This window comes from Equus caballus, chromosome 5, assembly GCF_041296265.1.
Source record: "Equus caballus isolate H_3958 breed thoroughbred chromosome 5, TB-T2T, whole genome shotgun sequence".
Lineage (NCBI taxonomy): Eukaryota > Metazoa > Chordata > Mammalia > Perissodactyla > Equidae > Equus > Equus caballus.
This window is the reverse complement of record NC_091688.1, coordinates 70,597,193-70,610,804: the sequence shown is the minus strand read 5'-3', so window position 1 is coordinate 70,610,804 and position 13,612 is coordinate 70,597,193. Positions and strand designations below refer to the sequence as shown.

Genomic DNA, 13,612 nt, shown 5'->3' with positions numbered 1-13,612 from the left:
TCTTTCAGTGGCAGCTGACCTTTGCCAGTGACAGAGGGTGACAGATCCCTGCCCGTCACCCAGCAGCAGATGGCTTTGTTTCTACCCCTCTTTTAGTAGCAGCTGGGCTTTTCCTTGGGCAAGGGGTGTGAGGATTTCCTTCTTAGATGTTTAAAAATTATCCTTAATATCTTTTTCTAGATTGTATTTCAATGTTGTCTTTTTAGAAGACTAGTTCCTGATGAGTTGAGGCTGAATCTTAGATTTTTAGAGAAGGATGACTACTGTTTGGTTATTATAATATGCCAATGTGTTTTGTTCTTTTCCAGCTTAGGCTTGATTTCGGACTCTTTTCACATGTTTTTCGATAGCACTGCCATTTTGGCTGGATTGGCAGCGTCTGTTATTTCAAAATGGAGAGATAATGATGCTTTCTCTTATGGGTAAGACTTTTTAAAACCTTTTTATTGAAGTATAAGAAGTACAGAAAAATACACAAATCTCAAGCTCAGTGAATTTTCCTGAATAGAACACTTTTGTGTAACTGAACCTTTGAAACCCCCTCATGCCTCCTCATTCCTTCTCACACACCTCCCCAACTCCATGGATTAGTTTTACCTGTTTTTGAACAGTGTATAATTGGAATCCACAATCCGTACTTTTTTTTTTACATCTAAGTTCTTTTGCTTAGAGGTAGGGCATCTTAATTTTACGAAAAATTTTTAGGTGAGATTGTTACTAAGTAGGGGAATTTCTCAACTCTTAACCTGTTTTTTTTGGAAGAAAAAGTTTCAGTATATGCAGATGTTCATGTTTCTCTCTTCTTTTCTTTGGAGGCGTATTTTGCTGTTAATTTATTTAAAATCCTTATTTCTTAGTATAGTTTTATATCACATATCCACTTTAGCTCTGCTTTTATGTAAAATGCTTCTCATACTCTTGCTGAGTTTGGATAATTAATCAAATATTTGGGGAGTGTTTTTGTGTTGAAGGGACTATGTTGGAACATCTGGTCTCACTTCTGAGCCTAGCACCCTTAGAGGCAGAGTTTGCTGTTGCCATCTCTGATTGAAGGAAGCGATGGAGTTTCCATTATTTGATTTACTGTACCTGAGTGGGCTTTTTTGGGAGCTCTTTCCTGCTTTTCTCTCTCCCCTGCTTGCTTGCTGACTCTGTCTTTTTGCCCTTCCCTGCCTCTCCTTTGTAAGTGCTCTCTTCGAATCTCTCCTTTCTTCACTGTCTTTCCTATTTTCTTGTCCCCATCTTCATACTCATTTTCTCTCTCTCATCTCCGCTAAACTCCTTTCTCCCTCTCTTGTTCTTTCTAGTTACTTGGGCCCGTGCTCATGGTCTTCCTCTCTCCGTCTCCCTTCTACTCTCCCCTTCCTCTCTTTCTCTCCCCCTTACGTCTTGTCTCGCATTTTTTCTTTTCTCCTGCTTCCTCTGTCTACCCTTTACTGTTGTCTCTCTCAGGCTTTCTTATTCTTTCTCTCCCTCTCTCTTAACCTCCTCAGCTCTAGTTCTTTCTTCTCTTCCTTTCCCAGTCTCTCCATCCTTCTATCACTGATTCTTCTTCCCTGAGCGCCCCTTCTCTGTGCACTGTCTTGTTCTCTCCCTCTCTTGTTCACATCCACCCTCTTAGGTGCACTGTCTCTTATGCCCCTTGTTCTCTCTTACTTGTGCTCCTTCGTTACTTCCTCTTTCTCTCCAGCTTTGCTTCTGTTCTTGAGCAAGCACACACTCTCTCTTTCTTGCACACGCTCTTGTTCTCTTCAGATATTTATTGAGGGCGCACTATGAGTCGAGTCCTTGCTACTTCTAATGTTATAAAGATGAATAACATATGGCTTCTGCCTTTGGGGAACTTCTAGTCTGATGGGGAAATAGTTCTGTAAAAATACCTTAACTATACATTGTGACAAGTGCTAAAAGAGAGAGAGATGAATTTCTGTGACAGAACTTGCTGATTTGGGGTATGTCCAAAGTGATATGGTTACTCGTGAAATTATAAAAAGTAAGACAAAAATACTAATTATACTGTTTTTATAGTATATAACAAGAGATCCTATATATCTATAAATTCACGCAGCTTGAAAGCTCAGAAAGGAACATTTTTATCTCACTATATAATCAAGTTTCTTAAGTATATTTTGAATCATTAAGGAAAGATTGTCTGTAAAGTTATTTTGTGTTGGAAAATTAGTAATTCATATATATTGTATATCAAAAATCCAATTGGAATATCTTATTCAACAATCTTTCTGGATCAACACTAAGTGACTATAAGAATTCCCCTCAGTTCCTTCATTCTTGGGGTATCTATTGTTTTCTGTTTAGAATGCGTAGTCTCCTGATATGAGATGGTTTTTAGGAATAGCTTTGAATACTTTCAGTGCTAGAGCAGGTTTTACTATTCAGCTTTAACTAGTTGATATAAGAGAGTAATATTCTTGCTACTTTTAAATTTCTTATCCTGTCTTTTCCTTATTTGCTTTTTTTTTCTTTTGAGAAGAGAAAAATTAGGGGAAAACTGATGTAACATTTGAAACTATTAATAATTGCTATAGTGGTAAGTAGCAGCAGTAGTAAAATAGGAGTGCCTCAAAATGGCACTGAATAGGCTAAGCCTGGGGATGAATCCCGAAACCCCCAATTATTATGATCACAATAGCAGAGTGACTGCAGCAGAAAAAACAATAGGAGGAATGTGAGAGGCAGCAAAGACTTTTCAGTATTTCTTTATATAAAAGTCGTCTCTGTGCTTTGTCGCACTCCTGCTTTTGAAATAGCAAAGCCAGCATAAGGTAATATACATCTGATAGCTGGATAGATACATATGTACACGCATATATACGTATGTACATACACTTGTATCTTTTTTTGCCCTAGCTAAAGAATTGAGATAACCATTGTACTTAATTAGGCAATAGCACATTCATGAATTATATGTTTTAATTCCAAGACTCACGCTGTCTAAGTAAACATAGTCATTTGTAAAGGCAAAGTAGGTCTAGTTTTCACAAGTTTTTCGTTTTAATTCTGCAACCAAGTTTAGCAAATACATTAAACCTAATTAAATCACTGTAGTCCAACAATTTCTCAGAATTTATGGAGCACCTACTTACTAAGCTAGGCATTAGGGACAAAAAAATGCCTGAAAAACATTCTTGCCTTTAATCTGGAAATCAAGTGGAACTCAAGGACAAAAGGCTTTCAATCAAGTATTAGCCATGGGATTAGAAGGGTGGGTTAAATGAAAGTGCTTTTTATTTTGGGGGCAGTAACCCTGCTGATATGTTAGATAAATTCCTAAGTATGGGTTCTGGAAAACAGGCTGTGAATTCCTTGAATTTAATAAACTTTGTCCAGAAAAAAAGTATATGCTTTGACAAATAATGTATTAATTTAATTCATTTGTATGTGTTGGCAGGTAGAAAAATGTGTTATTTCTGAGTGTAGCAATATATGCTATGTTGACAGGACAAGCTCTAACACAACTGGATAGAGTACATTTTAAAGAGTTTGTTCTCTTTACTTTAAAAATATCTTTACAGTAAAAATTGTATTATCTGGAAGTTAACATAGAAATCTAGAAAAAGTATTTTTGAGGCTCCTATTATATTAGGGATCAGAGTGATTAACTGCTGTCGGTACCCTTTGAATAATTTAATGTGTAAAACTGCCAAGTTAAAGTTGTTTCTAATGACTTTAACTAAGCCAAATATACCTTATGGAAAAATAAAATCTTTCCTCAATGCTTCACACAGGTAGGAAGCAGAAAGCTTCAGAAGTCCATGGAAAAAAAAGAGGTATTTTAAAAATAGTTTAATTAGAATTATGTGAGGCTATAATTGATTCTAAAAATAGATAACTGAAAAGTTTTTGCTAAATTTATTAATCTTAGAAAAAGAGTGATAGAAGTATAAATCTCAAGTTGTCTCTAGGATAATTCAGAAATAATTTTATTTTCCTTCAGATGAAAGCTTCACTTTCCAAGGATTTGAAAGCTGAAAGGTACAAAGCAGAAAGCTCCAGGAGTTCTTAGAAAAGAGGGAATTAATAAGTTATAAGAAACCCCTTTTTCAAGCGTTTTTCTTCTACTTTTTATCTTTGGATCCTTCCTTCTTTGCTCATTTGTCTGGTCCTGTCCTTCTTTCTCCATTGACAACTTGAGATTTGCATTTCTGTGAAAGGTCTTTATAAAACCTACTTACTCTAAGAAGTTCTTCTGATTGGCTTATAGAAATCTGTATATTTTATGGCATTCTGCTGTTAAACATAATTCATAATAATTAAATTCATTTCCTTATTTTTACATTATATGTATAATAAAACATACTATACTTTAAATACTGGGACTTTGCTGGCCACTTATAACCATATAATATGTTTTAGAATCTCGGAACATATGTAGATTTAGTATTTGATTTTTAAGAAATAAGTGAATAATTCAGTTGTTTGCTTTGCTCTTCTTTAGGTATGTTAGAGCGGAAGTTCTGGCTGGCTTTGTCAATGGCCTGTTTTTGATCTTCACTGCTTTTTTTATTTTCTCAGAAGGAGTTGAGGTATAGTAGATAATGATTAGAGTCTATAAATAACATTTTGTGTCATGCAAATGTTTATTAAATAAAGATACATGTGATAGAAGTGTGTTTTACACTATCATTAAGTATTTATTGATAACAGTATTAGACTAGATAAAATATTACTATTTTGTGTGTGTACAGGAGCTTACAAAATAATTGAAAAAATTAAGTATATGTGAAACTGCTTGGAATCAAAAACAATTCAGTAATATTGTTTTACAAGCTGTGAATGAAGTGTTGACACTATTAAAAGTAAAGGCACAGGCTGTGTGGTGAGGTCCATTGGAAAGAGTTCTTAAAATAGAAACTGAGAGTTTTGCCAATGAATCTTTAATATTTGGTATATTGAAACAAATAAAGAGAAAATGTAAACATTAACAAATTTAAAATGAACAGCCGTATTTTAAGATACCCAGGAAGGATGGGTTTTAGACCAAATCTTCATGCTTTTAAATATTTCTGTTTATTTAATAATCGTTAATTGTTAACCTAACCTTTTCTGCAGTATGTGAGCACTGGTTTTATTTCTATAAACTGCTTTGGCGGATATTTTTGGAGTGATTTTAATTCTAAAAATAACTAAAAATTTTAAAAAATTGCTTTTTGTTTTTACCAGTTGAGCACTCAGAAATTTTATCAATGCAATTTGTTTGTATTATGTGTTTTCTAGAGAGCGTTAGCCCCTCCAGATGTACACCATGAAAGACTGCTTCTTGTTTCAATTCTTGGGTTTGTGGTAAACCTCATAGGAATATTTGTTTTCAAGCATGGAGGTCATGGACATTCTCACGGCTCTGGTATGATGGTTAGAGCCCTTTGTTTCTTCATTTTCTGGTTTCTGTCGTAATTATTCATTTTTGAAAATTGATAATTTTTAAAATTAAACTCTAAATTGGTTTTTAATAACAAAAGTAATCTGTTGATAGACTCTTATTAATGTCTTCCTGAAGTGTCCCTCCCACTTCTCCATGCCCCTCCATCTCGGCGCCTTCTCAGAGTTACACATGTTAGCAGTTTGGTGTGGATCCTTTCAGACCTCTGTAGCTCATCTGTGTAGTATGATACCATTTATATAAGACAAACAAGTAAACTCAAAAACCACAAGACAAATCTAGTTACTAAAAAATTATAGTGTATGTGGGTATGAAATTTACTATACAGTCTGTCTTTGAGATCCTTCTATTTGATATACATCTATCTACCTTTTCTTGTTAACAGACACATAAAACTCTGTGATGTGGGTTACCATGGTTTATTTAACAAGGCTTGTATGGATAGGCTTCACGTCATTTCTAGTTTGTCACTATTCCACATAAAGCATATCCTTGTGAACACTTGCAAGTGTTTCCAGAGTTGTGCTGTCCTTTACAGTGGCCATTAGTCACATGTGGCTATTTAAATTTAAATTTTGGTTCATCTCAAAGTGGTTATTTAGGAGTGTGTTTTTTAATTTTCTCATATTTGTGAATTTTCCTAATTTTCTTCTGTTGTTGATTTCTAATTTAATTGCGTTGTGATCAGATGACATACTTTTTTTTTTGGAGGAAGATTAGCCCTGAGCTAACTACTGCCAATCCTCCTCTTTTTGCTGAGGAAGACTGGCCCTGAGCTAACGTCCATGCCCATCTTCCTCTACTTTAGACGTGGGACGCCTGCCACAGCATGGCTTTTGCCAAGCGGTGCCATGTCCGCACCGGGGATCCAAACTGGCAAACCCTAGGCCACCAAGAAGCAGAATGTGCAAACTTAACTGCTGTGCCACCAGGCCAGCCCCAGACATACTTTTTTTATGATTTCAATTTTTTTTTCAATTTATTGAGTCTTGTTTTATGACCTAACATTTGGGCTATCCTGGAGAATGTTCATGTGTACTTGAGAAGAATATATATTCTGCTGTTGTTGGATGGAGTGTTCTGTAGATGTCTGTTAGGTCTAATTTGTTCATAGTTGTTCAATCTTCTGTTTCCTTGTTGGTCTTCTGCCTAGTAGGTTATTGAAGTCTCCAACTAGTATTGTTGAACTGTTTATTTTTCCAGTCAATTTTTTTAGTTTTTGGTTCATGTATTTTGTAGCTGTGTTGTTTAGTGCACATATTTTTATTATCATTATATCTTTCTGACAGATTGAGTCTGCTATTATAAGATGTTTTTCTTTTTCTCTCACAATAGTTTTTGGTTTATAGTCTGTTTTGTCTGATACTATGATAGCTGTTCTTCTTTTTCTTTTTTTACAACTCGCATGGTATATATACTTTTTTCTGTTTTGTGACTTTCAACTTGTTTGTATCTTCGAATCTAAAGTATATCTCATGTAGACAGAATATAGCTGGGTCATAATTTTTTTTATCAGTTTCGACAATCTCTGCCTTTTGATTGGAGTGTTTAAGCAATTTACATTTCATGTAATTACCACTAAGGTAGGTAATTACATCTGCCATTTTAATATTTTTTTCTACGTATTTTGTCTTTTTTTTTTTTAAGATTTTATTTTTTCCTTTTTCTCTCCCAAACCCCCCAGTACATAGTTGTATATTCTTCGTTGTGGGTCCTTCTAGTTGTGGCATGTGGGACGCTGCCTCAGCGTGGTTTGATGAGCAGTGCCGTGTCCGTGCCCAGGATTCAAACCAACGAAACACTGGGCCGCCTGCAGCGGAGTGTGGGAACTTAACCACTCGGCCATGGGGCCAGCCCCTATATTTTTTGTCTTTTTGTTACTCTATTCCTTGATTCCTGTCTTTTAAATGAAATATTTTTAGTGTACCTTTTTAATTCTTTTGTTGTTTCTTTTATATATTTTTGAATTATTTTCTTAATTATTGCCCTGAGGATTACAAGTAACATCTTAATTTAAAACAATCTAGTTCAGATTAATAGTAATTTAATAATACAGAAAAACTTTGCTTCATTATACCCCCATTCCCACCTTCCTTCTTTGTACTGTTATTGTCAAATTATTACATGTTTTTACGTTACAAACCCATCAGTACAGTTTTATAATTTTAGCTTTATGCAATGATCTTTTAAAACACATAGGAGAAGAAATGAGTTACAAATGAAAATATATGTTTATCCTCTCTTTCATAATTACCTTTCCTGGAGCTCTTTATTTCTTTGTGTGGATTTGGATTGGATTTTAGTTGAATTTAAAGTTTTGGTTGAATCTTTTTCTAACATTTGGTTTTGTCGTCTCACTGTCTTTTGGCCTCCAAGGTTTTTGTGGAGAAGTTAGTAGTTCATCTCACTCAAGTTCCCCTGTACATAAGAAGTCATTTTTATTTTGCTGTTCAACTTTCAAGATTTCTCTTTGCCGTTCATCAGTTTGATTATGAAGTCTCTAGTTTTGGCTATGTTTGAGTTTGTTCTACTTGGAGTTTCCTGAGATTCTTGAATGTGTAGGTTAATATTTTTAATCAAATTCGGGGAGTTTCCAGCCATTATTTTTTCAAGTATTTTTTCTGTCTTTTTTTTTCTCTTTTCTTTTTGAGATTCCTATTATGCCTAATTTGGTACACTTGGGGTTTCTGTAGCTCTCTAAGGCTCTGTTCACTTTTCTTAATTTTCTTTTTTACCCACTCCTCAGAGTGGATAATCTCTGTTGGTCCATCATCAAGTTTGCTGTTATTGCAGCTCAGATCTGTTGTGGAGCCCTTCTAAAGTGGCTATTTTATATCAGTCATTAGATTTTTTTTTTAACTTCAGAATTTCTGTTTGGTTCTTTTTTTGTAATTTCTAGCTCTTTATTGATATTCTTTATTGGTAAGTCATCATTGTTATACTGTCAGTCTTTAGACATGATTTCCTTTAGTTCTTTGAACATATATGTGATAGCTAATTTAAAGTCTATGTCTGTTAAGTCCAAAATCTGGTTTCCTTTCAGGAACATTTTCTGTTGGCTGGTTTTTTTTTCCTGTGTATGTGGCATACTTTCCTCTTTTCTTTGCATGTCTTACAATTTTTTTGTTGAAAATTGGATATTTTATACTAAAACAACTCTGGTATCACATTACCTCATCCTCTCCTCTCAAAGTTGATTGTTGTTGTTATTTTTCTTAAGTGACTTCCTTCCTGTGAAGGAATTCATTTCCTGTGATGTGTGGTCATTAAATTCTCAGAGCTTAGCTCTGAGTCCATTGAAAATAGAGGTTTTTTCAGGAAACTGCAAATTTGAACAAAATATTGACTGTGTTCTGGAGGTTGTGCTTTTAACAGAGCTTTGAAAGAAATCAGATCTCTCCATTGTATGCGGTGCTGCTGGCTTTTGGCAACTTTCAGCTGAGCTAGGGCAGGAGATGGAATGGGAATAAGCCCAAGTGAAAACATCAAAGACCCTGCTGCCTTACTGAGGTTTGGTGGTTTCTCTTGGATAGTTGCTTTTCAGTTCATTTTATGGTTTTGGTTAATTTCCAGAGTTCTGAAATGGTTGATTTTTAGTTGTGTTCCTCATATTTTCATTGTTTGAGAGGGAGAGCTAGTTTGCCAACATCTCCTCTTCACCATTCTGGAAGTTGATCTCCCCATTTTCATGATTTTTCATTTACTGCAATGCTAGATTTGATTTACTGGTATTTAAGATTTTTGTGAATATAAGTGATATTTTTGAATTAGGTAACATCCAGTCTTTTTCTATGCTTTGGAATAGCTGCTATAAGATGTTTCTTTGATGGTTTAGTAGTTTTTAGGTCTGCTATGGAGAGAGGTTTTTGCATTGTTTTTTCCTAAGGATTCTGCCTCCTTTAATGTAATTTTATTCATCCTTTTACCAAATGCAGCAGCTTCCTTGACTCTTCCTCAGTGTGACCATATGCATGCATCTTGTTTTATCTATGTTAGTGTGTGTAATGGTACTTTGCAAAGTTTTGGCCAAGATTTTTGTCTGTGTCATTCACTGCATTATCCCCAGTGCCTAAAATGGTGTCTGTAACATAATGTATTCCAAATAGATATTTCTTGAATGAATAAATCACATCTAATCTCTTAAATGTTTCTCACTTCTCACTTATTTTCATCTCCAGTAATGTCTGCCACTTCCCTCCATGCTTTCATTTCCTTTCTGTACTCCATAGTAGGAACTCAGTATTGTTTTAATCAATCGATGACACTTTTCACAAGTAAATGTTTATTGAATTAATCTGGTTTTAAAGCTAATTCTTTTCACTAATATCAGTATTATTGTAACCATTAAATAATGTATTTTACATACCTTTTGTCGTAACACTCTGTTTTTTAGGCCATGGACACAGTCATTCCCTCTTCAACGGTGCTCTGGATCAGGTGCATGGCCATGGAGATCATTGCCATAGTCATGAATTGAAACATGGTGCTGCACATAGCCATGATCATGGTCATGGCCATGGACACTTTCATTCTCATGGTGAGTACAGCCTAAAGACTTTCAAATGGACAACCTTCCAAAGAAACAGAATGGTGTAGATTACTTTTCCTAGTTGATACAGTCTGTTAAAAAGATACTACAATCAACTTACTTTCTAATGAATCAGACTAAATGGTTCCCAGGGCTAGTTCATTTTTAGTATATAATGAAATTAACTTGGTATAAGGCAGTCGATATAGCTTTTTTTCAGGGACTGTATCATAATAAAATGCCACTATTTTAAGTGAGTGTGAGTGAATGAGGAACAATTGCATTTTAGCACATGAAAGTCATGATTTTTTTAAAGCATGATGAGGCCTTTTGTGCTATAGAGAGAGAGAGAGAGAGACTTATAAAAACACAACAGAGGTTTTCAATTTTTCACGTTTTCATTGTAATTTTGATATCATCTGATTTATGTCTACGTTCCCTTAGCTATCTTTATGTTCTAACTTACATAACATTGGGCACTAAATTATAAGACATTTTTCGACTTAATATTTTATTTTAAAATTATATTTTAAACAGTTTATTCATGAAATTTTAGAGTATAGATTAATAGAAGCTGCTTAGGTGATACAATTTGATTAATTTTAAATAAATTATATGCTTAAATATTGTCTGTACTTGCCACATAGAATCTTAAAGCTTTAGATGTGAAGATATGAAAGGGCGCTTGGAGATTGAGTACTAACTCCTTAATTTTTAAGTCTCTAAAATTTGCTACATTTTTGTAACTATTACATCGATCTGCTTTAAAACCTTGCTTTTCTTAAGTTTTGCTCACATGCATCTCAAAACAATTTTTGAAAATTGTGTATCCCTCATACATTTTTAAGATGATTTCTAAAAAAAATTTGTTTAAATAATTGCAAAGAATATAACTTCTGACACATTGTAGATAATATTTTAGAATGAAATTTCTGTATTACTCTATTGAATATATTCAGTAGTATCTAAAATACCTTAGTGATTGAGGCCCACTGTTACTCATTCAAAAACGTGTAAACAGTTATAAATTTTACAGTATCCTTTTTCTCCTTGAATTCTTATTTCCATTCCATTTCCTTTCCAGAATGTTATAATAATGGATTATATTTGTGTTAAATCTTTAATTGATCATCTGTTATACTTCCTGGCAATAAAATACGTATACATATGTAAATTTTTTATTTCCTAGGGACAGAAGACTTAGCAGTAAACCTTTCTTTTGGATGGAGTTATTGTAATTTTTACTAGTACAAAGTCAATAAAAATAATTCTATTTTCAAATTTTGATACATATATAACCTTAAAAAAGCAACATTTTATTTGAAATATGTATCCTAATGATTGGAGCTCCTTTTTTTTTTTTTTCCAGTTAGTTTTGGATAAATAACAATTGTTAGTGTAAAACAGGTTTTGGCATCAATTGTGTTCCTATTTTTCATCTTTACAATGTAAGTACTAAGAAACCTTAATTAGAAGTAATTCTGTTAGAGCACTTTCACTCAGTTCTTTGAACACTTTCAGAATTACATTCCAAAAATTACATAATGAGGTATTATTAAAAATTATTTACAGTGCTTTCTATTCTTAAAAATTATTTTTGTGATCTATTAATTAACAGTTTCATTAGCAAATTCCTACATTTTATTAAAAGCAGAGAATTGGAAACCGTGTTGCTTACAAAAAGATTTGCTAGCCGTAGAGTCATTACTTTTCTAACGTTACAAGCAACATTTGCAGTTGAGCCCTGTTTGTTGCCCTAGATTTCTTCTAATACCCTGGGCAATCCGCTGCAGTAAGATTCTAGATAGGTGAAAGGTAGCCCTTTTTTGGTCAAGAGGGAGAAGGGTAAGTGGGAAAGAAGAATTGGCATGACATCAGGGCACAAAGAGATCATAGAAACTACTAAATGGAAATGCTAGAGATCATAGAAACTACTAAATGGAAATGCTAGGCTTCAAACACAGGGAACCTGACTCTAAAATCTGCTCTTAACTGTTATTCTGCCGTCAGTATTATATAAGACAATCGGAGAATACAAAACCAACAGGGCCATGATTCCATTTTGCCTGTGAGACATTATAGTCTCATTGGGAAATATTGTGAGCTTCATATTTATTTGAATGTTGCACTTTGAGTAAAGCTGGCTGTTTTTGTTTGTTTTAACTGCTCATATCAGAGTGACTTAGCAGTAAAGATTTATATCTTGCTGTTGGGTTGATAGTGTAGAGGGCTGGGGGGCTCTGTTCCTCACGGCAATTCAGGGATCCAGGTTCTTTCCATTAGTGGGATTCTTCACCCTTGGAATTCACCCCTGCATTCTCTGCGTCTAGCTAGAGATAGAGTACATAAAAGATAATGTGGGGTACTCTTACAAGCCTGGAAGTGGTTTACATATCATATTTCTTTTTCTTTTTTTTTTTTTTTGAGGAAGATCAGCCCTGACCTAATATCTCCTGCCAATCCTCCTCTTTTTGCTGAGGCAGACTGGCCCTGAGCTAATATCCATGCCCATCTTCCTCCACTTTATATGGGACGCCCACCACAGCATGGCTTGCCAAGTGGTGCCATGTCCGCACCCGGCATCCAAACCAGCGAACCCTGGGCCGCTGAAGCAGAACTTGTGAACTTAACTGCTGCACCACTGGGCTGGCCCCTATCATATTTCTTTGTTTACAACTCAGTCACATATACCACCTAACTCAGGGGAGCCTGGTAAGTGTAGTTTAGTTGTTTATCAAAGAGGAAGAAGAAATGGGTCTGTAAGCAACTAGCCAGTCTCTGCTACAGATAAATTTTATATCTAGAAAGACTTTCAGATTTTATGTAGATGAGAGTTACATTGTCTTATATAGCTGTTATATTAGTATGGCAGAATATACCTTTTAAAATAATTATGTCAAAAATGACTATCTGGACCTGCTACCTATAGATTGAAATCTGGTGCCTTGATTAGGAGCTGGATTTTTAGAATAGTTACACTTTTGACCATCAGCAGGATTTTCAAGGTAGCTACATCTTACTCCCCACACAGCAGTGCCATATCCAGACAGAAATCATTGTGCAGCCTTATGCTTTTATACCTCTTGACGTTGTTACAGTGTTCTAACAAAGCTGTAGTTATAAGGGTATGTCAGCTCTTTGGTGCTGTGGGCCAAGAACTACGACCCCAGGCAGGCAGGCTTCCTGTTAGTCATGATAAGAAATCTTTCAGTCCTCTTGATGATCCCTTTTAACGAATTTTGCTAATCTTTTACATTCTTTACCCATATTTTCTACTTCGATGTTAAAGCTGATTAGCAATCTTCAAATTCAAAAATTGCAGTATTTTTCTCATCATAAAGGCAAAATGAAAACGTATTTTTATCTCTTCTGTGTGAAAAGCTTGCCACGCCCATCTAGAAGCTGTTGCCATAGTCCAGTTTTCCTGAATGCTGTCCTGGCTTCATTTCTTGGACTTCTTAATAACTTCAAGCAGTGGTTTTGTTTTTATTCAATTTTCCACTTGTAAAATTAGCATAACAAGCTATAGAAGGTATGTTATGAATGTTAGAAGACATTCACACTGTTTTTAATTTACTGTATTTTTATCTTACCAGATTGCTTAATATAATAATTTCCTAAATACTCTGTACTCTGATGCATTTTGAAATTGCCATGTCTATCTCCATTAAATTAAAAAAATAATT

At 34.5% G+C, this 13,612-nt stretch overlaps 1 protein-coding gene across 1 annotated transcript in view; it reads left to right on the top strand.

The window, feature by feature from the left end:
- The window catches only part of SLC30A7 (solute carrier family 30 member 7), a 74,429-nt gene that overhangs the window by 13,802 nt on the left and 47,015 nt on the right, over positions 1 to 13,612 (top strand). Inside the window, exons 3-6 of the mRNA XM_001488337.7 lie at positions 309 to 422; positions 4,457 to 4,544; positions 5,236 to 5,362; positions 9,792 to 9,935. Of these exons, the coding sequence (XP_001488387.1) occupies positions 309 to 422; positions 4,457 to 4,544; positions 5,236 to 5,362; positions 9,792 to 9,935 (473 nt within the window). The remainder of the gene's footprint in view (positions 1 to 308; positions 423 to 4,456; positions 4,545 to 5,235; positions 5,363 to 9,791; positions 9,936 to 13,612) is intronic.